This window comes from Eschrichtius robustus, chromosome 12, assembly GCF_028021215.1.
Source record: "Eschrichtius robustus isolate mEscRob2 chromosome 12, mEscRob2.pri, whole genome shotgun sequence".
Classification (NCBI taxonomy): domain Eukaryota; kingdom Metazoa; phylum Chordata; class Mammalia; order Artiodactyla; family Eschrichtiidae; genus Eschrichtius; species Eschrichtius robustus.
In genome coordinates, this window is record NC_090835.1 from 21,533,950 (window position 1) to 21,559,235 (window position 25,286).

At 42.3% G+C, this 25,286-nt stretch overlaps 1 protein-coding gene across 3 annotated transcripts in view; it reads left to right on the forward strand.

The window, feature by feature from the left end:
- Nucleotides 1-2,725: 2,725 nt before the first annotated feature.
- Nucleotides 2,726-25,286, forward strand: part of EOGT (EGF domain specific O-linked N-acetylglucosamine transferase) — a 30,757-nt gene continuing 8,196 nt past the window's right edge. The window contains exons 1-13 of one of the 3 annotated variants that reach the window (XM_068559453.1): nucleotides 2,762-2,851; nucleotides 4,779-4,834; nucleotides 6,717-6,940; nucleotides 8,338-8,438; nucleotides 9,045-9,153; nucleotides 11,006-11,100; nucleotides 11,459-11,563; nucleotides 15,279-15,385; nucleotides 18,015-18,118; nucleotides 23,681-23,773; nucleotides 24,124-24,195; nucleotides 24,342-24,428; nucleotides 24,928-24,996. In XM_068559453.1, coding sequence (XP_068415554.1) covers nucleotides 6,731-6,940; nucleotides 8,338-8,438; nucleotides 9,045-9,153; nucleotides 11,006-11,100; nucleotides 11,459-11,563; nucleotides 15,279-15,385; nucleotides 18,015-18,118; nucleotides 23,681-23,773; nucleotides 24,124-24,195; nucleotides 24,342-24,428; nucleotides 24,928-24,996 — 1,152 coding nt within the window. In that variant the 5' untranslated portion in view covers nucleotides 2,762-2,851; nucleotides 4,779-4,834; nucleotides 6,717-6,730. Of the gene's footprint in view, nucleotides 2,852-4,778; nucleotides 4,835-6,716; nucleotides 6,941-8,337; nucleotides 8,439-9,044; nucleotides 9,154-11,005; nucleotides 11,101-11,458; nucleotides 11,564-15,278; nucleotides 15,386-18,014; nucleotides 18,119-23,680; nucleotides 23,774-24,123; nucleotides 24,196-24,341; nucleotides 24,429-24,927; nucleotides 24,997-25,286 lie in introns of all 3 variants that reach the window. The other 2 variants (XM_068559452.1, XM_068559454.1) reach the window with 2 other exon arrangements.

Here is a 25,286-nt window from a genome sequence, read left to right on the forward strand (position 1 = left end):
CTTTACCTCATCAACTATTTGGTTACTTGCATCATAATTCATATAGGAAAGACAGGATAAATCTGCTTCATTCTTTTCCTTTATTTACCAGTTCTCACAATTAAATTTGGTTCCTTTCTGTCATCCAAGATGAACAGCGAGGTTTTTGGCTTGTGTATTTGATCGATTAGTTGGATCTTTTTGAATTTAATATTTAAATATGTTTGTGCTTCAATCCATTACAGTTACCCAATTGATGCTTTAAATTATTGTATCTTTGACCAGAGGGAACCTTCTCAAATTGGTTCCTGAGTCCTTTTGGTATGACCCTCATAGCCTTTGATTGCTTCCTTGCTTCCTCCTGTAAAATCTTTCAGGTTCTTCTAGTACATTTCCTGCCCCATATCTAAGACCATTTTTCTATGGATACCCCAGATTAATCCATTTTTCTATGGAGCCCGTGTTCATTAAATGGGAAAGGGTGTACCGAGATCACAGTCTGGGCACAAGGGGTGCTTCTTGCTACAAGGTTGGTTGTTTCTAGACCTTTTCAACGGATGATGAAGGGCAGATTTGGGGGGGGGGGTTTTCTTATTTTTGGCTGCGTTGGGTCTTCGTTGCTGCGCGTGGGCTTTCTCTAGTTGCGGTGAGTGGGGGCTACACTTCGTTGCGGTGCGTGGGCTTCTCACTGCGGTGGCTTCTCTTGTTGTGGAGCACGGGCTCTAGGCTCGTGGGCTCTAGAGCGCAGGCTCAGTAGTTGTGGTGCACGGGCTTAGTTGCTCTGTGCCATGTGGGATCTTCCCGGACCAGGGCTCGAACTCGTGTCCTCTGCATTGGCAGGCGGATTCTTAACCACTGCGCCACCAGGGAAGTCCCTAGTTTTGTTTTATAATGTCAAATATTTACATGATTCTAAAGTCACAAGTATATAATGTATATTCAGAGAACTTATCTTCTTTGTTCCCTATACCTATATTCCCTCCTTCCCCCATAGGTAATCATTTTAATGTTGTTATTCTATTTGTAAATAACAATTTATATACATAAATATATACATATATATTCCCTTTCCTCAATAAATGATAGCATGTTGCACATTCTTTTTCTACTGTGCTTTTTCCACTCAATAATATATCCTGCAGTGTATAGTGATATTTCTCAATCCTTTTTTACGCCTGCATAGCTCTACATTGTGTGAATATACCATGGTTTATTCATCAGTCTCCTGTTAATAGATGTTCGAGTTTATTGTTTAAAACTAAATTTTAACATTGATATTTTGGGAGGGAAATTCTATGTTAAGAATGGCTGTTACAGTACGATAGAACACAACCTCATGTTCTTAAAGCCCCATTACATTTTGTCTCCCCTGAGCCAGAATGACCACAACTTAATATTTAGCCATTTAAAATAGCACCATGTACACCTCACAACAGTTGGATTGGTTTGTCTGCTCTTGCAATGAGACTAACATATTTTTTTAGAAGCCTTTCTCATAAATTGTTCTCATGCGTTCTTTAAAAAAATCTATGTATCTACCTCTATATTTTTATCGCATATCACTCAGGGGCAAACCAGCTTGTTTATTCATTTTGAATCAACTAAGAGGAAAGCTATATTTCCTGCACGTGACAAAATAGATTGGTGGCAAGTAAGCTGAGAAAGCACTTTTTAAAGTTACTGTGCTTATTGGTAAGGGGTGGCAAAGTATGAAATAATAGAACAGTACTTCCTTTAGAGGCAGAGTCTTTTACATGAAGAGTAAATGAGTTAATACTGTAAAGTGCTTTAGAATAATCCTTGGCACATGTCAAGTACCATGTGTTTTTGCATTGCTTTTATTTGAAAGAAAAAATCCAGAAAATGTTACTCATTTAGCAGGTTACTAATGGAATTTGTTCTCATAACGGTATCTGAAAAAATTATTTGAAGATTATGTAAGCCTTTGGAAACAAACTGTTGTATTTTCTTATGATCATAGTACTTAATACCGGTGATTTTATGTGTCTGAGGGTGTTTATTTTGATGATACCAACTTTGATCAGTTCAAGTTGAATCAATAATGCTCACCTTAACTGTGCTCTGTACCACGCAGCATACTGTGAGAACCGAGGGTGCCAAGAGTAGAAGTATGGGAGATGGGCGTTCAAATAATTATGATAAAATAATTACGCAATTGCAATTTAAATAATTATAAAATAATAAAGCGATAAAAATCAAACTCCACAAAGCGGCATTTAATCTTGGTGAGTTTTCGGGTAGTTACGAAGAGAGGCAAGAGTATTACTACATATTGTTCAAGGACTCCAAAGAGTCCTCCATCCTCTGGTTGGCCACCGGAAAGTGCCGCCAACTACGGGCAGGCCCCACGTATGAAAGTGAGAGCGGCAACATCGGCTCTAATTAAGAAAACAGTAAAACTCCGCCTCAGTGCAACGCAATGAGAAGGAAGAAGGGAAGGAGAGTCAGGCTTTCTACCTAACCCGTCCCAGGGTCCTTTAAGCGCCTTATCCCTTCCTCCCAAGGAGGACAGTCCAGTCTGGCTCTCTGGCCCTGGCGGGAGAACGCAGGGAACCGCAGACGGTGCCCCTCGAGCCGGTCCCCGCGGACCTGCCATCGGGCCCCGCGCTCCCAGCCCCCGCCCGGCCCGCGTGGCCCGGCTTCTGCCCCGGCGGCCCCCGGCGCGGCGGGGGTCCGCCTCCCCGCGCAGGCCGGTCTAGGTGTCCCGGCGGCTCCCGGGCGCCCCCTGGCCCGGCTCCGGCGCCCGAGGTTTCCGGTGAGCTGCAGTCGCCGGTTATGACGACTCCCTCCTCCGGAGCAGCCGCCGCCGCCGCCGCCGCCTTCTCCGCAGCCCCGGCTCTCCCGGTTCCAGGTGGGACTCGCCCCGGGGTCCGCGGAGCCTTCACCCGCCCCCCTCTGTGCCGCGGCAGGCTGAGCGGCTCTCGGGGCCGGGCGCGCGGTGGGCGCTTCTGCCCGCTCCCGGCGCGGCTTCCCGGAGGGCTGGCGCCTCTCCACGGGTCCGCCTGCGCCTTCCCATCGCCCGCGGGCCGAAGAGGCGGACGTGGGGAAGCCGATCCTGACCCTCCCGACCCCGAGCGCTCGGCCTCTTCATGGCGCCTGCAGCGGCGCACGGGACCCCGGGGGCCCTCCGGGCGCGGGGAAGAACGCCGGCTCCCCGGCCGGCGCCCCCTTGACCGGGTTTCCCAGGCCGGGGCGGAGCCGCTTTCCAGGCCCCTCCCAGGCGCGCCAGGGACCGGGGGTGGGGAGTGCGGTGTTGGGTGTTGGGCGGCCCCCGGGGATCTCTGCGCCCCAAACCTCAGCGCAGCATCGTGGCCGCGGAAGGGCGCTCGCCGCTGACCCCGCCGCCCTGGTTCCACTGACGTTCTAGCAGACAGCTGGTGGACCTCACCTGGGCATCTCAGCCAGCCAGGCCCTTTCTGACCTCCTGCCGTGGAAAACTTCTAGCACTTGTCGGGGCGAGCAGTTTTAGGAGTCCTTGTGGGTCTCAGATGCGTTTAACGTTTCACCTGTCCACTGCCTTCTTTAAACGTTCCCAAGCTCTGCCACAGAGCATCACCCCCTCTCACCCGCTGTGTTCGCTGTCAGCCTCGGGCTTTCATGTCTCATCACCTTTCAGGCTTTTCCCTTTTTCCTTTCCCCGTCTTAGGCCTGTGGAAACAGCTGGTTTTTTTTCCTTGCTGAAGGAAAAAGTAGCTCAGCTGCCAAAGCTTCTATCTGCTGGGGAAGTGCGCCCTCCCATCCCTCAGGGGCTCTTGCAAGAGGACTCAACACCAGAAGGGCTCTGCCAGGCCCCGAGGTTGTGCTTTCAAGCACCAGCAGCCACTCCTAGTTTATGCAAGCGGGTGCATGCTCTCTGCAAAGGCCAGGTTTCTGATCTGAGTCTTTAGATTTTTCCCTTGACCTAAGCGTTACTCCTTCATGGATCAGTGGATTTAGTTATGGCTAGAGCTCAGTCGAGGACAATGGATTTGGATAACCAAAGGTCAAGACTTGGTCATAGCAGTGACCTATTTCCTGGAGGGGTGAGCAAAGGATTGGCCATTCTTTTTTTTTTTAAATTTTTATTTATTTATTTATTTATTTATGGCTGTGTTGGGTCTTCGTTTCTGTGTGAAGGCTTTCTCTAGTTGCGGCAAGTGGGGGCCACTCTTCATCGCGGTGCGCAGGCCTCTCACTATCGCGGCCTCTCCTGTTGCAGAGCACAGGCTCCAGACGCGCAGGCTCAGTAATTGTGGCTCAGGGGCCCAGCTGCTCCGCGGCATGTGGGATCCTCCCAGACCAGGGCTCGAACCCGAGTCCCCTGCATTGGCAGGCAGACTCTCAACCACTGCGCCACCAGGGAAGCCCAGGATTGGCCATTCTGCCTGTTGAATGTGAAAGCTCAGGTTGTAGTAGAGCCTAGGGAGCAGTTTGATTCGGTGAGTCGGATTACTTTGGTGAGAACCAGGCAGATTGTTTTCTCCTAGGAATGTTTTATCTGCTGAGTGTCCTGCTGGCCTGTACCAGTTGGTGTCTGTATAAAGTGGGTCATCTCCTTCCTGCTCACTGTTAGAATCTGTTCTGTTAAGTGGCTGTGTTGAGGGTTATGACCTGCGACCTTGCTTTTAGCAGTATGTGTTTGTTAAGGCAAGGAAAGGGCACCTGAGCCAGGCCTTCTGCTTACAGGTTATCTTGTTAAATTATCTTCTCTCTTAGTATTTCCTTTAATTCAAAATATCATCTGGATGTGAAAGTCTATTTTAACATCCTTTTAAGGTAATACGTTTCATTTCTGACAGATTTTAGATATCTGAAACATCACAACAGCTTCTTGGTGGTTCTGAGGATTAAAGAGGTAAATATTTTCATTATAATTAGAGTCACTGTTGCTATTAATATGTATTTTTAAAGTCTGTGAAATTGCTATCAACTCATGGTTGGATAAAAGTCCCAACTAAAAATATTAATTCAGGTGACCTTTATAACAAATGACAATATACTCCTTAGGGTTACCTAAAAGAGCCACTATATTTCCCACTCCAGAGGGGAAAGGGATTTCTTCTTGGTGTGCCAACTGTTTAGTTATGATTACTTGGCCTTGGGACTTGAGGCCTGATTGAACATAGCAGTCTATTACTAAAGGCTCCATCTTCATCGCCCATAGTCAGTGAAGACTGATTTTGAACGCTGCGTTTTCCAGTGTGCTCCAGTGACAGCAGACCCTGCTGGGAGCTGCTCATGTGTATACCAGGGCTCTATCATCTGGTGGGAGACCACTTTAAAAAAAATAGAGCAAAGAAACCACTAAAGTGAACCCCAAATGGCATGATTATTATCTGTGAAATATAAGTGAAATCTGGTCTAAGAGATTTAATCCTTCTAGGGTGAGTTAGAAATGCAGTAAGGTCCGTGACCATCATCTCTTTTCACAATACTAAGGCGGGACAGGGAGAGTTTAAGGGCACAGCCCTGAGGCAGACTAAGAAAACTCACTCCTGGAGTTTTCTTAGTTTTAGCCTCAGTTGTTAATATCGTACATGTTATTTTTTAAAAAATATTTATTTATTTATTTATTTGGCTGTGCTGGGTCTTAGTTGCAACATGTGGGATCTAGTTCCGTGACCAGGGATCAAACCTGGGCCCCCTGCATTGGCAGCACAGAGTCTTAGCCACTGGACCACCAGGGAAGTCCCCATAGATGCTATTATACCCCCTAGAATGTAAGCTTCACGAGGGCTTAGGAATTTAGTTTTCAACTGTACGTTCCTTGCTGCATCCTGGTACTTAGAAAAGTAGCGTATTCTCACATACTGCAGTGATTGTTAGTTTTTATTCAGCAGGTACACACTTGCTCGGAACCATTGTACTTCCTTTCTTCTCTCTTCCTGGCATGTTTTCCCTGCTCCTCATCTGGCAGGTCTCAGCTCAAACGTTACTTAGCAACCCTGCCCCATCCCATGTAGCTTTAAACATTTATTTAATAAACACTTAACGTAGCTTTTAACATGCCAGGTACGTCTAGACACGTTACCAATATTTAACTCACAACAGCCCTATGGGGAAGTGTTATTCTGATTTCCATTTTACAGATGGAAAAGCTGAGACACAGAAAGATTAAATAACTTGCTCAAGGTCAAACAGCTTAGGATGCAGCCACACTCAAACCTCAGTGGACTAGCTTCGAAGTCTATATGCTTAACCAGCATACTGTGTTGTGTATCACGTTACCTTACTTACTCAGACAGGGTCCTATCAAGGTCCTCCTCCCACCTTTGTAAATAAAGTTTTATTAGAACACAGACCCCTTTCCTCTAGCATAGCTATGGCTGCTTTCCTGATAAAGGCCCTGTTGAGGAGTTATCTCAAACACTGCCTGGCCTGCAAAGCCAAAAATGTTTACTACCTGGCCCTTTCCAGAAAAAGATTGCCAGCCCTCGGTTTATTTGATTCACAGCCTTTGTCATCATCTGAAGTTATTTATTTGATTGTTTATTTTATGTCTACTGCACTAGCTTGTAAGCTCCATGAGAGCAGGGGTCCTTCCTGCTTTGTTCACCTCTGCATACCTAGCTCCTAACACAGTGCCTGGCATGTAACAAGTGCACAATCAATATTTATAGAGTAAAGGAACATTATTCAGTGAAATAGCGAAGTTCACTGTAATTGTGCTTAGCCCTTGACCCCTTTGGCTTTGAAAGGGTATGTGTTAATGAGGATGTTGTCAATTTGACCTTTAGGTTTGGAGGTTGCTATGTTCATGCTGCTTGTCTTTGGAGCATTGCTTCATGAAGTTCCCCTGAGTGGCCAAGACGAGGTTCCTCCCCAGGCTGATGGCATTCTGGGCGCCCCTCTGTTCAACTATGCCAGCCTCCGCCTGCCAGAAGAGCATATTCCCTTCTTTTTGCACAATAATAGGCATATTGCCACGGTCTGTAAGAAAGACTCGAATTGTCCTTATAAGGTAAATACTATTCTCTTCCTGTTTATTTTTAAAAGGAAGCAATTTAGGCTGGTTCACTAGTTCCTCATTATAACTTGAACCTGAAGGTAGACTTCAGTCTCTTGTAACTGTGGGTCAATCAGTGTTTGTATTTCATCTGATGCTTCTTAATGACTCAACTTTGCTAAGAATTATGTCCCACTCACAAGGGTGAGATTTCAAATCTAAATCACTAGTAAAATAAATAGGCAGCCTATACTATTTGTATACTCTGTAAATGAAGTGAATTAGATTTGATGCAGAAAAGAATATCTAGTTACAAGTAACTGGAGAATTTCACCCCTCTCTTTTCTTAATCTGCACTTCAGAGGATCTCACAGCACTTCATTTTGGTAATAACACCTCCACCTCTGTCTCCAAATAATTAAGACTATTACTGCGGCCTTCCTTCTGTTTTAGAGTTGTTGGAAAGGTTTCAGATTGGAGCCCATTCAGACATCTCACGAGGCCTCAGAGATCAAAGCAGGGCATTGTGAGCCATTTCCTTTCCCATGGTGCTGGCACAGGAAGCATGCGGAGAGGCAGGGCTGGGAATCAGATCAGGACTGCTCCTGGGGCCTCGCAGAACAGCATCCTAAGCTCCCTGGCCGGCAGCAGCTGCTGTATCCCCCAAGGGCTGCAGAGCTGTGACATCTTCCGGGATCTCTGCTGATCTCAATTGATGAGTAAAGGTGCTGATCCGTTCGGTTTAGTTGTGATCCTTCTGGTGATAGAAATTCCAATTTTTGTGACGCTCTAGGGACTGATTTTAGGATCCATTTACTCACTGATTTCATTAAGCTACTTCAAGAAACCAGAAATTCAGGGGAGGAGGTTAGGTGAGGGATGGAGTGGGAGGTTGGGGTCAGCAGATGTAAGCTTTTATATATAGAATGGGTACATAAGATCCTACTGTAGAGCACAGAAAACTATATTCAATATCCTATGGTAAATCATAATGGAAAAGAATAAATAAAAAAAAGGATGTGGGTATATATATATATGTACAATTGAATCACTTTGCTGTATGGCAGTAATTAACACATTATAAATCAACGATATTTCAATAAAAAATAAATTAATTAATTAAGTTAAAAAAATGGCAATTCAAATGATCTGTGGTAGTCTAGCTAAAACCCAGATTTTTGGTGGGAGGACAGACCTGGTGGGGGAAGGGTTGGTGATTAAGGATAATTGTTGTTAAGAAACTTGAGACTGCTTTTTTTAGAATTTACTTATTTCTATTACATGAATAAGTATTATAAAACATGAAGGTGAAAGTTCTATAAAGATTTGTTTTCCTCATGGAAAAAATCTGAGTCCTCTCTAAATGTCAAAAGAAGGTAGACAAGTCTAAACATATACCTCTTATGTTCCAGAAACACTTAGAAAATTTAAAGTACTGCTGGGGTTATGAGAAATCCTGCAGACCAGAGTTCAGGTTTAGTTACCCTGTTTGCACCTACGTGGATATGGGATGGTAAGTTTCTGGATGGAATACCTCTTCCCCTGTACTTTTTCTCCTTTCTTTGCAGTGTATGCTGAGGCTCCAATTCCCAGCTAGACTCTTTTGGTATTAGATAGTAATTCCTTTAGATATTAATTTGCTTACACAGTCATGAGTTCAACTTGACTGTCTCCCACTGGGACAGGAATATCTCTCATTTCCTCTGCCAGAGGGAGAAAACAGTATGGGTCACAGAAAATATTTTCCCCCAGCGTATGCTAAGAAGATAAATGGATGGTTTCTCTTGGTTCTGGAGAAGAGAGTTAAGTATAATCAGTGTTTCCAACACACGCAGGGTTAATGGGGTAAAGAAAATACAGTAATTAACAGTTCATTATCTTCAGTTCCAGATGATCCTAACTTCATACCTTTCCATTTTGTATTTTTATTATAAGGGAGTAAGTCTATAAATAACTTATTTTGGTTACTTCATGTAGTGAGGGATAGATTTTTAAATTATGATAGTTTACTTAAAAAAAAATAATGACTGACTTCTAGCAATTTAACACTTAGAAAGAAAAGTTAAGGTCCAGAAAAAGTAAAAAGATGAATATCACAGAATTTTTTGTTTTCAAACAGGACGGACACTCTTGAATCAGCCCAGGAAATATTCTGGAAGCAAGCCGACTTTGGGTATTCTGGAGAGCGGCTGGAGGAACTCCACGTGCTCTGCCAGCCGAAGGGAATGGTGGGTGTTTAACCCCTTCATAAACGAGTGTGTTTATTCAGAAACACCCGTAGTATTTATTTATTTATTCATTTATTTATTGAAGTATAGTTGATGTACAATATTATATAAGTTACAGACGTACAATATAGTGATTCACATTCACACTTTTAAAAGTTATATTCCATTTTTCGTTATTATAAAATATTGGCTATATTCCCTGTGGTATACAATATATCTTTGTAGCTTATTTTATATGTAATAACTTGTACCTCTTAATCCCCTACACTCATAGTGGTTAGATCATAATATAAAAACAAGATAGGTGGCACTATGAAAGGAATCCCTCACTGTCTGGTCCAGTGGCATCGGTAATACCTGCCCTGCCTATCTGCTATACTGTTTGTGAGAATCAAGCCAGCAAACATACAGAAAAGCGTTTTGCAAGCTGCAAAGTGCTAACAAACACAGCATGGTGAGGGTGTATCACGTGTCCCAAACTACTTGCAAGGGCATTTATAAAGATGTAATTTATCAACCTCTCTTCTTTAGTATATGCTGGGGGGAATAATTCTAAACCCAGAAATATTTTAATTGCCTCAAACTATGACAATCTGATATATGTTTGAAAGGAGGACTTGGCCTCCAGCTGCTTTCAAAAACTGAATAGATGCTGTATAGTGCTTTTGGAGGGTGTCGCGTGAAGGAACTTCAAGCGACTCTAGCAAGGTGGCTGAACCAGAAGATGGAGGCAAGGCGTTAACCTGCACTGCTGAGGGGTGTCTTTAACAGACGACGTTTTACACTTTGGCTGGAGTTTAGCTGTTCATGTGGAAAGGGCAGGGAAGGGCCCCATGTCCACCTCGCACACCTCTTCCAAGGTGGTTTGCAGAATGCTTTCCTCACCAAGATCTGCCTTGTTAGGTTTTATGCTATCAGGGTATGACCCCTTACCAACTGCAGCTTCCAAAACACCATTCAGGGGCTTCCCTGGTGGCACAGTGGTTAAGAATCCGCCTGCCAATGCGGGGGGCATGGGTTCGAGCCCTGGTCTGGGAAGATCCCACATGCCGCGGAGCAACTAAGCCCGTGCGCCACAACTACTGAGCCTGCGCTCTAGAGCCCGTGAGCCGCAGCTACTGAGCCCGCGAGCCACAACTACTGAGCCCGCATGCCTAGAGCCCGTGCTCCGCAACAAGAGAAGCCACCGCAGTGAGAAGCCCGTGCACCGCAACGAGTAGCCGCCCACGCGCAGCAACAAAGACCCAACACAGCCAAAAATAAAAATAAATAAATTTATTTAAAAAACCAAAAACAAACAAACAAAAACTCCTTTACCTCAGTGAGTTAGAAAACATCGCTCTCCTGCTGCTGTGGAGACAGAGACTCCCACAGGTTTTAAGGTTTGCAGAAAGTACCTCTAATTCAGATTGGCAAACTGCCCTTCCTGCCTTGCATTTTAATGACTCTGACGTGGGCATTCTTCCTTGTTTCCTTTGGCTGGTCTTTGGAAAATCCTTTTTCACATAGCTGTGGGGTTAGTGAGGGTTCTGAGTGCATTATTTCTTTTCCAGGAGGGTGAAATGAACCACAAATACAGCTGCTGACTCTCTAAAGTTTGAAGGTGATAAATATTTAAGGGTGCGTCGTAGTAACCTAACAGTGTGCAAATTGGTAAAAGTATGCTTGGCCAATGTCTGCCAGGGAGAAGAATCCTTAAACAGAAGTGGTCATCGGGAAGCACTTTTCATCACATCGTGTGGTTGGAACCTGAAGGCAACATGCTGTCAGCATGATGTCAAGCAAGTCCGGTCTGTCCTGGAATTGTTAATAATCGCAGTTATTTTTTTCTTATTTCTCAACCTTATTTCAGAATGACTCAAGTCTGGTGTGTTCCCGTTACCTTCAGTACTGCAGAGCGACCAATCTCTACCTTGATTTAAGAAACATCAAGAGAAACCACGACAGGTACTTCAGTGGTAGATGCTAAAATCTAAGGGAAATCCTGAAATATTTGCAGTTTCAGGATTTGCAAGCCTTGGATTTGCTTCCTAATAATATGGTGATGAGGTTGGGGAATGGGGGAGGGGATGGATGACCTGCATTGGTCATAATGAGTTGATCATTATGAAGCTGGGTGATGGGTACATTAGATTCCTTATACCATTTTGCTACTTTTGTGTATGTTTGAAATATTCTATTATAAAGAGTTAACTTCTAATGAAAAACTGATTTTGGAAATTGGCAAACCACTTTAGTTACAACCCACGTGTCTGAGTCATGAAACAATTTTCCAAACTCAACTTAATTTTTTGTTGTACACCAGATTTAAGGAAGATTTTTTCCAGAGCGGGGAAATTGGAGGGCACTGTAAACTTGACATTCGTATGTTGATGTCTCAAGGCCAGCGCAAAAGCCCTCTGCAGTCTTGGTAAGATTTTTTTTTTGGAAAATATGTTTCTGAAATTTTGTCTTTATTTTTGGTACTTGCAGATTTTGGTAGGGACTCTCAAGTGGAAAATGTTACTCCATTTGTAGATAATTTGGCCTGAGCTTCTGGGGAGTGGTGGCTCCAGAGTGAATCATCAGTTGTTTCTGAATTAAATATGTATTTATAAAATATTAGGAAGTATGATATAGTACTTACTATTTGCTAATGAAAGAAAAAAGTTCAAAACTGAACTTTTTTAACTCCTCATAATTTCTGCATGTGTTTTGGGGAACATTTTAAAAAAATATACATTTATTGAAGTACATACCAAGCATATAGAGAAATGTACAATTTGGATTATGAAAAAGTGAACCCACTTGAGTAACTCTTACCTGGGTCAAAAATAGACCATCACCCACCCAGGCTCCCTTCCAGACACAACCCTCACCCTCCTTTCCAAAGGTAAACACTACCCTGACTTTAAGCACCTTTGATAAGCTTTTTGAACTTTATATAAAGATTGGAGAACACATTTTGATTTAAAACATTTTGAATACAGAACTAGTTCTATCAAGAAATTTACCATCTCTAGATATTAAAGAATTAGGGTACTTTAAAAAGCTTTTTATTTTAAGATAACTTGAGATTTGTAGACATTTAAAAATAGTTTAAAGATGGTACAAGAAGTTTAAAAATAGTACAAGGAGTTTCCATTGTACCCTTACCCCAGCTTCCTCTAATGATAACATCTTACATAACCATAGCACAATGATCCAAACCAGGAAATTGACATTGGTACAATATTATTAACTAAACACGTTTGGATTTCATCAATGCTTACATGCATTTTTTATTTTTTAGGGGGATGTATAGCTCTATAGAATTTATATCATATGCTTAGGTACATGTGACCTCTATTACAGTCATGCTACAGAACTGTTCTGTCGTCCTAGAAATTGTCATGCTCCCCTTTACAGTCACACAGGACACTCATATAATGTTCATTTTTTTCTTTTTATTGAGGTATTGTTGATGTACAATATTATATAAGTTTCAGGTATATAACATAGGGATTCACAATTTTTAAAGGTTATGCTCCATTCATAGGTACTATGAAACATAGGCTGTATTCCCTCTGTTGTACAATATATCCTTGTAGCTTATTTATTTTATACCTAATTGTTGGAACCTCTTAATCCCCTATCTTGCCCCTCCGCAATTCCCTCTCCCCATTGGTAACTGCCACACCAATTTACATTCCCAACAACGGTGTATGAGGGTTCCCTTTTCTCCACATCCTTGCCAACATTTGTTATTTGTGTTCTTTTTGATGATAGCTATTCTGACAGGTGTGGTTTTGATTTGCATTTCCCTAATGATTAGCGATGTTGAGCATCTTTTCATGTGCCTGTTGGCTCTCTGCGTGTCTTCTTTGGAAAAATGTCTACTCAGTTCTTTTGCCCATCTTTTAATGGAATTGTTTGTTTTTTTGATGTTGAATTGTATGAGTTCTTTATATATTTTGGATGTTAACCTCTTATCTGTCATATCATTTGCAAATATAGTCTCCCATTCTGTAGGTTGTCTTTTCATTTCGTTGACTGTTTCCTTTGCTTACAACTGCTTTTAAGTTTACTTAGGTCCTGGGACTTCCCTGGCAGTCCAGTGGTTAAGACTCCGTGCTTCCACTGCAGGGGACACGGGTTTGATTCCTGGTCAGGGAACTAAGTTCCCACATGCCGCGCCGCTTGGAGTGGCCAAAAAAAAAAAAAAAAAGTTTACTTAGGTCCTATTTGTTTATTTTTGCTTTTATTTCCTTTGCTTTAGGAAACAGATCAAAAAAAATAGTGCTATGATTTATGTCAAAGAGAGTTCATTTTTGAGGTCAAACATTCATGCTAAGTAAACCATTCAGGATAACGGTCTATCATTTTACTCTCTGCAATGCAGGATCTTACTTGACTTAACAGACTTTTGCAGTAGGACTTCCTGTTTTCTCGTGGGTATTTTGATTCCTAGCACACTTTGATATCTGAGATCCAAAATGAATATTTGATATTTGCTTCCCACTATCTTTTGATATCATGATAGTTCCCTAGGGTGTATTTGTATTAGTTATTGCTGTATAATAAATTACTCAGACATTTAGCAGCTTAAAACAATAAACATTTATTATCTCACGAAGTTTCTGACAGCCGGGATTTGGAGGCAGCTTAGCTGGGTGGCTCTGGCCAGGGTCTCTGAGGAGGTTGCAGTCACGCTGTTGACCAGGGCTGTAGCCATCTCTAGGCTCAGCTGGGCCTGCAGAATCTGCTTCCTAAGCTCGCATGTCATCTTTGGGTTTTCTTGTCTGGCTGTTGGCCAGAGGTGTCATTTCTTTACCATATGCGCCTCTCCCTAGGGCTACTGACAGCATGACAGCCAGCTTCCCCAAGAGCGTGTTGTCTGAGAAAGAGAGAGAGAGCGAGAGGGAAAAAGAGAGAGAGAAAGAGAGAGAGAGAGAGAGAGCACAAGCATGTCCCAAGATGGAGGCCTCGATCTTTGTATATCCTAATCTAGGAAGTGACCACCATCACTTCTGCCATATTCTGCTCATTAGAAGTGAATCACTAGGACTTCCCTGGTGGCGCAGTTGTTAAGAATCCGCCTGCCAATACAGGGGACACGGGTTCGAGCCCTGGTCCGGGAAGATCCCACATGCCGCGGAGCAACTAAGCCTGTGCGCCACAACTACTGAGCCTGCGCTCTAGAGTTCGCGGGCCACAACTACTGAGCCCGTGTGCCACAGCTACTGAAGCCCGCGCGCCTAGAGCTGTGCTCTGCGACAAGAGAAGCCATCACAATGAGAAGCCCGTGCACCGCAACAGAGAGTAGCCCCCGCTCGCCACAACTAGAGAAAGCCCGTGCGTAGCAACAAAGACCCAATGCAGCCAAAAAATAAATTAAATAAATAAATTAAAAAAAAAAAAAAAGAAGAAGTGAATCACTAAGTCCAACTCACCCTCCAGGGGAGGATATTCATCTCTACCTCCTGAAGGAAGAAGTATCACAGAATTTGTGGACCTGTTTTTGAAGCCACTACAAATAAATATTTCAGCATTATGTGTGTTTTAAAAGGCTCTATTTGATATTTGTCTTACATCAGACATGGTCTCAAAGATGAAGAGTTACAGCGATCTTTAGGTTAACTTGTGATTGTCTTCTTTTGTATGGAAGAAAATTGTACCAAACTTTGGCTTCCAAAGTTGTTTTCCGAGAAACAGACTTTCTTTTCCTCTGGGAAGCATAGCTGTCTGCTCTTTTTTCTAGGCACTTGGTAATTCTAGGAATGCCATCTTTCTCAGAATCCAAGAAGGTTCTCTGGGTCAGTGTTACTTCTGAGCCTCGTCAGACTGCAAGAAACCTTTTTTAATCTTCCCACTTTACTGGTAGAGTTTTTTGGTCAACTCTATGTGTAAATTTGTTCTTTGTCAGCAAAGTTCCCAGTTGGTCTTGCACATTAGGCTGAAATTTAAAATCATTTTTGCTTTTTGTCTCAACATTAAAATCGATATCAAGTTACATAAATGTTAGTAAGTTTGAGAAGTTCCACATGTCTTTATAAGAGTGTTTTCTAGAAATAAAATCTGCTTAATGAACAGATCCTAAGTTACAAGGTTTCAGTAGGAAGTCCAGGAGGATCCCTTTGAAAGTATCTCTTGATTCTTAATTCCAGGTTTGCTGAGCTACAAAGCTATACTCAGCTCAACTTCAGACCAGTAGAAGATGCTAAGTGTGACATTGTTATTGAGAAACCAACCTACTTCATGAAATTAGATGCAGGTGAGAAGTTAATTTGTCTGTTATTTATTTATTGGTTAATGTGGTTTTGTTCCTTTTTTTGATATATGTATTCCTATAATTTGGGGGGCAATGTGACACTAAACAATAGATTTGCTTTTTGCTTTCTTCTCGTGAAGAAGTGAACTAATTTGAACTTCCCACTGTTTTATATTTTTGGCATGCTAGGAGAAACTTTCACATTGATATCAAATGACTCAATCAAAATCAAAAGATGAGAGGAGAAAGACTGGTACCCCTTTTGTAACTACATTCACCCCATGTGGTTTCTCTAATCGCTTGATTTAGCTTGTGCTTCAGTAGAACTCTTTAAAAATTAAAAGCCGTGTATATAGTGCAGGTGGGAAAGGAAGGCCCATGACCTCTTCTGGCAAACTTTCTGGTATCATCTCCATGACTAAAGTTAACTTAAAATTCTTTTGGAAGTTAGCTCTGCCATATATTCTTGAAAAAAAAGTTAAAATTATTTTCCTACTTAAGGTGATAGCTTCTAATTCTCCACATGCAAGCGCAGCTTTTGCTTTGTGAACTCGTTGCCCTGGAAGGGAGCAACAGAAATTGTACTCCGTTATCTCTCTCATTACAAGAGATGGAGGTTTCTATGCCGCACCACATCCAAATTCATGAGAGGCTGGGCTCAAGGTGAAATATAGAGAGCCGCCTGTCACAAATCTTTCAGAATTCCTCTAATTTATTGATCATATTTGTAATGTGCTCTGCCTTCTGAAGCCCTAAGTGTTATATTACAAAGTGTGAGGTTCAGAAATCAGACAAGTTTAGGTTTTGGAAATGAGAGCAGGTAAAACTGCTGTGTTCAAGGTCCTGACTCATTTTTAAAATATGCAGATTAAAATGGGGCAAAGAATACACTGATCTGCCTGAAAAAAGGGTTGAACATGTGCGAACAGTTAAATTTATGTAGCTACTTATGCAATAAAGGATGTAAAGTAGGAATAATAGGCCAGGGTAGACATGTGTCATTTCTTTCCTGTATTCATAACTCTGCCTTTTTCTTCTGCCTTATGCTGTCATCCAGCGTTCCTTTTCATATTAACTCTTACCTTGAGAGAATGAGCATTCCACAGAACAAGACTCATTTGGGGCCCATTTCTTGAGGACAGAGCCTGCGTTTTCTCCCTATTTTATAAATCCTCCTGGTACCAAGTGCTATTTTGTGCATTCAGCATCCCTCAATAAATGTTATAAACTTGCTGAACGATTCATGAGAGAGCTAATGTGTGCTGTGTGCTAACCTGGGAAAAGCGGATGGGTTGCCATAGAACTTTCTTTTTCTTATTTATTTGAAAATATGCTCTTTGGCAAGATTTTTCTGGGTGAAAAAAAAAGTCCCTCTAAACATTCATCTAAGATAACAGTCTAAAAAGAATGGAGTATTTTTTTCCTTTTTCTTGTCTTTGTTGAGATATAATTGACATCCAGCACTTTATACGTTAAAGGTGTATAGCATAATGACCTGACTTTCATAAATGGAGTCCTTTTTACTCTTATCTTCTGGCACACAACGTTATTATTCGCTGTGGGAATGAAGTCAGAATATTTTATGATTTCTGCTTTTGAGAGTCACTGTTTTTCTTTTATTCAACATGTTCCCTTCTTTAAAGTGCATATTTTAAATGTTAGTTCTTGGAATTTTATCCCATTTGGATTTGTACACTTCCAAGTTGAATACTGGGTCCTGCATACCTAAGTGGAGGAAGAGAAAGGGGAAAGAGAGGGGGCAGAAGACAGAGAGAGAGAGAGACTGAGAAAGAGAAAGAGAGAGAGAGAGATTGAGAAAATGTTCAGTTTCTTATGAATGCCGGACTTAGGAACTTAAAAATAGCAGCACCGCCCTCCCCTTTCCTCTGACCCAGCAGGATCCAGCTGGTCTTCACTAAGTTTTCACTTTGTGCCAGGTGCTGGGCTGGGTACTTTAGGTACATTACCTAAAAGCTGGCACCTAAGTATATTGATTTCCGATTTCTGGTAGGAAAGCTAAAGCTTTGGAATTTACAAACTTGCCTGAGTACTTGCTCATAATTCAACTCAGTTCTTCTGACTCCAGAGTTCATGCTCTTTCAATTAGGACATGAGACATTCAGCTCTTTTCAGTGATAGTTGGTTAATGTTTTCCCAAGAAGCAATATAAGTAGTGATTAAATAGGAGAAAAAGAGACAGGAATGAAAAATACCAAAATGTTAATAGTTGCCATCATTGTCAATACTTCCATGATGACCAGGTGTCCATTGATTTAAAAACAATAAATGATCATAAAAATAGTGATTAGTCTTCAAGGGTCACCCCATATTGAGTTAAATAGGCTTCTGTTATTTTTTCTGGGAACGTAATGATCATTTGTTTCTTAGTGTATATGGGAAAATGTATTCCTAATTTCCAATTTGAAAGTGAATTTTTGAACACAGTCAATCTGTCAGCTGAGAACTACCTGTGTACTGATCATTTTAGGTTTGCAAAAACTCTTAACTCCTCCCCCCCACCGATTTCAGCTAAAAGTCTATCATACTGTAAGTAGATGGGGTAGAATAAAAATTGTGTAATCATTTGTTCTTTGGGGTTAATTAACATGGATTTCTTTTTTTCCAATCCTAGGTGTTAACATGTATCACCACTTCTGTGATTTCATCAATCTTTATATTACTCAGCACATTAATAATTCCTTCAGCACAGATGTGCACGTTGTGATGTGGGACACAGTAAGTAAAAACAGGCTGTCTGCTTCAGCGCTGTCTTTGTCTTGCTCAATACCTGTGTGACTCTGATCTTGTGCAGTGGAATTTTCTAAGACACACACATTTACATATACTCATGTACACCCATACATCCATGTGTGTGCAGTTGTGTGTGAATGCCTCTGTGTGGCTGAATTTACATGTAGGTATAACGTATGGGCAGATACAGGTGTATGCATATACCTTTATTCCTGGAGTTTCAGAATGAGGTTGTAGAAGATTTCTTTCCCCCTTTGGGCAGGTGGAGCTCAAGTTTCCTCTGAGATGGGCATAAAAGACTGTCATTCACTTAACCTCCGTGACTCCCCACATGACCCGTGAGAGGAGAGCTTGCCTCTGTTTACAGTTTGGCCTCTTGTAATTACCATCCGTTTTGCTTCATTGCAGCTTCCTTGTTATTTCCTGCTTTATGCCAGGTTGTGCCATGTGTATCTGCACATAAATACACATGTGGAATCCCGCCTGCTGTGGGCTTATTTGTTTTTAGTGCAGTCTTTTCTTCCTTCTTCTCTTTCTTTGCCTGCCTTTCCCCTGCTTTTGCCCGTAGCTGGCCCCCTCCACCTTCCCAGGTAACCCCGGGGAGTTGCCCCAGTGCTCTCACCTGTGAAATGGGATTATTACGGTATCTCCCTCAGTGTCATTTTAAGGATGAAGGATATCGTGTGTGAACAGTCACAATGCCTGGTCCACAGCACATGGGCTCTGAATGTGAACCATGACAGCGACAGCGGGCAGGAGAACACGTGGTGTATAGTGTACATGCAAAAGGCTGCCTAACCTGGGCGGTGAGAACACCCACGGAGAAGTCATCTCAGGGTCAGCCAGACATTCCAACGCCTAGGGCGCTTATAGGTCCCCTTCTTGTCCTGAGTCTGTTTGGAAGGCTAGTGCAGGGGAACCATGGCTTGCCGGCAGGGCAGCATCAGGCATTGCTTCCGGGGAGTCCTAGCAGCCCACATAGCACAGTTCAGATGCAAGGAGACGGGATCCACCTGGGGCAGCTACAGATCCCATGGGGGCCAATATCTTCTGGAACAACTGCGTTGGCCAAGCCCCCAGGATCCTGAGAGACACGACCAGTCACAGGAGTCCTTGTACTCTTTCCCGGTCCTCATGCAGTGTACCCATCGGGTGTCTTTTAAAATGATAAACAGTGCTACCTAGAGCATAAGGGAGACGTACTGTCTTGTTTCCAGAGAGCAGAGCTAGACCGTTAACTGAACGTCAGGTTCTTGTGCAGACGGGGAACTAGTTTTGCTAATGCTTTTTTTGCTGCTAGGAGGCTGGTCGCAGTGCTGTGTGGAGAGGTTTTCATGACCGTGGCTCCCTAGGCCTGTAGTAGTTTGATTTCATGTCTGATTGATGGGAATGGGTTCTAACATTCCTGGCATGCTAATGCTCCCTTTTAGTTTCCTTCTTTGTACGGATTTTCGTTTCCCTCTTGTGTTCCAGTTTTGCTGCCACCTCAGTTCCATTTCTTGGCAATGTTTCAGGGAGCAAATGTTTCCTTTCCTTTCCTCTTTTTGCGTAAGATTGTGGCTTCCAGGCCACGTTACCAGCTATTGGCAGCCCTGAATGATTAACTCGGGTCGTTGTGCTTTTTTTTTTTTTTTTTTTTAAATTACATTTGATGTTATCTCATTTAATGCGCACAAGCCTCCGTGGACTAGGGTTTTTGTTCATTTATTTTACAGATGAGGAAGCTGAGGCTTTGAGCGGCAGGCAGTGTCTCCAGGATGACACAGTCAGCCAGGGGTTGAGACAAGGGTGCCCGTCCAGGCAGTCTGCCCGCAGACCTGTGCCCTGCAACCACAGTGCTTTATCGCCTCCCTGTACTTCCCTGCAGAACTTGTTAAGTTGGTGGAAAGTTTTCCAGAAGCTTCCTTGTGCCTTGTTGCATGCTTTTCCGTGGCTTCCTCTAGTGGATTGAGTTAAACCCAGCCAGCTTCTACAAACTCCCCCTTCTCGCTGCCTGCTGGGGTGGAGTGAAGAGAATGCATGGCCACCACAGGGCTCCCTGGTTGCTCAGTTTACTGGGTGTGTGATGTTAGTGCAGCCTGACCTCGACTGCCCTGGACATGCAGGATGCATTTAGCCAAGCGGGTTGGCCTCCCTGATGTGACCTCCCTCCTCTGCTCCTCTCTGTGCGTCCGTTTTAAACCTGTTTTCTTGGTCAGAGAGGCCTTTGCTAGTTGCTCAGTCAGGGTCTCAGGGCAGGCGAGGGCCAGGTTGTTCCAGAACTGAGGCCCACAGGATCCTGTGGGTTGGATGGCGATGGTAGTGAGGTGTTGTGTGGCCGCCGACCGGTTCTCTTTGGCTGGTGAGGCACTGATGGAAGCAACCCTGCCTCCCCGAGGCTGACGGTGCTTCAAACCCCCCACGGTGGACGGTGTTGCCATAGAGCCAGTCCTGAAGGCCTCGGGCGAGCTGTGCGCCCAGGGGAAGAGCAGGGAGGTGGCAGTGGCCACAGGTCAGATCCTAGGGACATTTTACGAACTGTCCCACAAGGAAGCCTCTGAGTCCTCCCCCTCTCGTCCACACAAAGCTCAGCAGTCTGGCTGCCCTTCAGGCGCGGGGCTTCCTCGGCGGGATCGGGCAGGGCCTCCAACCTCGAGCCATATGCAATGAGGGACACTCCTGCGGATGCATTTCTGGGCACAGCAGGGTTGCACACAAGGAACAGTAGTATAGCTTTATTATTGCCATTTTTAATTACGCAAGTAAGACCAGGTTATAATGAGTTCAAACAACACAGAAGTATGTAAAGTTAAAAAAAAAATTCTCCTTTGTCTTCTCCAATTCCATTTCCCTTGAAGGTAACTGCGGTTAACATGTGTGAGAGTCCCTTGGGAGACTTTATTTCTTTTTTTTATCATTATGTTTAAACTCTCTAGGAGTTAAGCCAGCATTTTATTTATTTATTTATTTTTGGCTGTGTTGGGTCTTCGTTTCTGTGCGAGGGCTTTCTCTAGTTGCGGCAAGCGGGGGCCACTCTTCATCGCAGTGCGCGGGCCTTTCACCGTCGTGGCCTCTCTTGTTGAGGGGCACAGGCTCCAGTCGCGCAGGCTCAGTAGTTGTGGCTCACGGGCCCAGTTGCTCCGCGGCATGTGGGATCCTCCCAGACCAGGGCGCGAACCCGCGTCCCCTGCATTGGCAGGCAGACTCTCAACCACTGCGCCACCAGGGAAGCCCCATGGGAGACTTTATTTTAATAAGTGTAAATATATCCTTTTACAACATTTAGGTAAGGATTTATATAAGGATATATATATTATGTAAAATTTGTATAAGGATATGTTTATATCCTTATAGAAAATAAAATATGTTCTCTTATATTGCTAACTTAATATTATATGATGGGCATCTTTCCAAGTCAGCACATTTAGGATTATCATTTCTTTAGTGGTTGCATGCTCTTCCATTTGCTGGATGTCATGGATGTTTGGTGGAAGCCTTAATGTGTGTATTTACCTCTGTCCCCACCCTGATCACATTTAATTTGTTTCCGGTTCTTTGCTCTTTACGGAAATGCTGTCCTGAACATCCTTTTCACATACATATGTCTTTACATAGTCATCCTAGCATTTCTGCAGGGCAGATTCCTATAACTGGAATTTCTAAGTCATAGGTTGTTCAAGTTTGAGATATACACAAGAGGAAATTTTATGTCATCTTTAAGAATATCCAGATATTCTTCATCATAAGACTGGAAAATCCCACCTTCCCCTGTGGCAGATAATTTGAATTTCAGGGACTTCTAGAGAAGACGCTTCTAGAGGTGGTTATTACTGAATACTACATAATTTCTCTGAAAAGGGACCAGTCAAGATTACTTTATTTTATTATTAAATTTTCCTTTCAAAGGTGTCTTATTTTATCCCAAGTATTTTTTCTCAGGAAACTGTCTGGAATCACTTCTTTTAATTGCCCTTTATTTATTATTGAACCAAAACAGGGACATTCAATTTTTGATGGTGTTGAGAAGGACCTTTATTAGAACAGCACTGGAGAAACATCGAAGGAAAGAATTTTTATTTTTTATCACCACATCTAACAGTTCTCAATAACTTTGAAATAACTCTAATATGTGCAACATAAAATTTTCAAAATCTGAAAAAAAAGAATGCTGTAAAGATAAAAAGACATGAACATAATGAACGTCATGTATAACTAACTGTAGACCTTGAATGTAACCCTACAATACGTATTTCTTACTTCTTTTGGCTGAATTTTTCCATCTAATTTCTACCATTTCAAAATAAATTGACCTCCTTCCTTCAGCTGATGGAGCATGTAATTAATTTCTACTTTTCAAAAATGAAATGCATTTGGTAAATGTACCAGAAAAAACTGGTTCTCATCGAAAGGCAACTGCCATATAGAGGTTACAAGCATGGAGTCTGGAACCAAAGAGACTGGATTTAATCCCAGCCCTGTAAATGCAGCAGTTCTACAGTTGAGGCAAATTACTTAAACTTTGTCTCAGTTTCCTCATCTGTAAAATGGGGATAATGGTATTCCCTTGCTCATTAAGTTAGTGGGGTGGTTTAATGTGTTAATAATGTCAAGTTCTTAAAACAGTACCTGAGATGAAGGAAGTATGCAAGATACTATTAATATTATTATTATTGGGACTTCCCTGGTGGCACAATGGTTAAGAATCCGCCTGCCAATGCAGGGGACACAGGTTCGAGCCTTGGTCTGGGAAGATCCCACATGCCGTGGAGCTACTAAGCCCCTGCACCACAACTACTGAGCCTGCGCTCTAGAGCCCGTGAGCCACAACTACTGAGCCGGTGTGCCACAACTACTGAAGCCCACGTGCCTAGAGCCCGTGATCCGCAACAAGAGAAGCCACCGGAATGAGAAGCCTGCGCACCGCAACGAAGAGTAGCCCCCGCTCGCTGCAACTAGAGAAAGCCCATGCGCAGCAACAAAAACCCAACGCAGCCAATAAATAAATAAATGAATTTAAAAAGTATATTATTATTATTATTATTACTCATTAATATCAATGGGGAATTATGTTACTCATTAATCAATAGGGACATCATTTCCTAGAGTTACATTCATTATGTTTTTAATGTTAAAACTTTCAAGGCATTTTCTTGCTCTCAGATTTCTTTCCAAAAGTGTATTCTGTCTGCTCTGATGGGTTTTGCTCCCTGAGCATATCACAGTGTGTACAAAAGGTGGTGTACGTATGTGTTGTGTGTATCTGTGATTTGGATAGAAAATTCATGGGGAAAAAAACCCCACGATGACTGCAATTTTAAGGACATGAGAATAAAACGGACTAGGATGGAAAACTAAGATTATAATTGTGGTGATTATTTCTGATGATATTACATCAGATTAGGGACTTGCTCAGGCCCAAGATGAAAATCCATTTTTTTCCTATGGATTTTACGAGCTTATTTCGGATTGCTGGTTCTTAATACTAAGAAGCTAATTCAGGTATTTTCTCACATTTTTGAAAAGCCACGTTTAGCCAAATTCCCTAACTTATTTTGTTTCCATTTTCAGAGCTCCTACGGATATGGTGACCTGTTCTCCGATACATGGAAAGCATTTACTGATTATGATGTTATACATTTGAAAACTTATGATTCCAAAAGGGTACTGGAAACTTTACTGAAATGTCTGTAAATAACTGTCATTACAGATGACTCACTCATCAAATAAATATTTAATCTGAGTTTCTATGAGCTATTACCATTGATTTCTAACTCAGTTTCTTTTGTAATAACTAGAATCATCATGGTTATTAACCATGTAGCTTTTAAAACCTTTTGCTCATAGCTTTTCCAAGAATATGAATTTCACTTGAGTGAAATAATTGGCTATGCAAAATATTTTGATGCAAAATAGAGATTAATTAATTTTTTTTTTCTGTAATCATTAGTGCTGTTTTGGTGTGAAGGGTGCAAACTGTGTTCTCTTACCTTTTAAAATATCTTCATTCTTAGGTATGTTTTAAAGAAGCTATTTTTTCCTTACTCCCCCGGATGAGATACGGACTATTCTATAATACCCCTCTGGTAAGCATGTCATCTGCGGTTAACATTCCTATTCAGAGAATGTATTCTTGATGGATTTTAAGATAACACTTACATATAACTTGAGAACATCTTAAATAGTAATGCAGATATTATTCATTGTAATAGGAAATATTTTTTTATTTTAGATATCTGGCTGTCAAAATACCGGATTATTCCGGGCATTTTCCCAGCATGTACTACACAGACTGAACATCACACAAGAGGGTCCCAAGGTAATGACTACATTATGGGTTCTGAGGTGGGCTTGACTTTTCACCCCGAATAAAAATCAATATCAGCTTTGCAGAAAAAGGAGATCATCAGCAGACAGTGTTTTCTGACCTGGAGTGATTTGAAATCAGATGTTAACAACCGAGGAAATTTCAATAAACTAAGAGATAGTGGAAGAATGTTGTTTTTTTCTCTTTATCTTTTCCCTATATCTCTCCATCCTTCCCCAGACCCCTACCCAGCGCACATAAACTCTGCCCCCAAATCCACCCAACCAAGCAAAAAGAAGTAGCGTAATGAACGGGTTTTGCCTTCTGTGGCTAAAGTGGATGCATTTTTATCCCCTGAGAGAACTGTGAAGAAATCAGGCTAAAAAAAAAAAAAAAAAGTTTCATAAAGGTATCCTTATTGAGTTTCGTCTCTCGGTGAAAATCACATTTTAAGTTCAGTTGTTCATTTATCTGTCCAGGCACACACAGCATTATTTTACCTTTTCCACAGGATGGAAAAATTCGAGTCACCATTCTCGCACGGAGCACAGAATACCGGAAAATACTCAACCAAAATGAGGTTAGTTTTTGGGATGCATTTTTAATAGCGTCATATTGAATTTCACTTCCTATGACTGATGTGCTTTATTTTTTTCACATCATACTAAATGCTATGATTTGAAATTATTGGCTTTTAGAAAAGTCTGATGGCTGTGCCCAGTTTATTTATTGGATTTCTACTGGAAGTCATCAAACCATCCATTGCTGAATGAGCTTTGCCTTACTGTAGATGTTCATCTGCACCACCTCAGTGTGGAAGCAGAGACAAAACTGCCTGAGTCCTGCCTTTGCTGCCATGGCTTGCCAAAC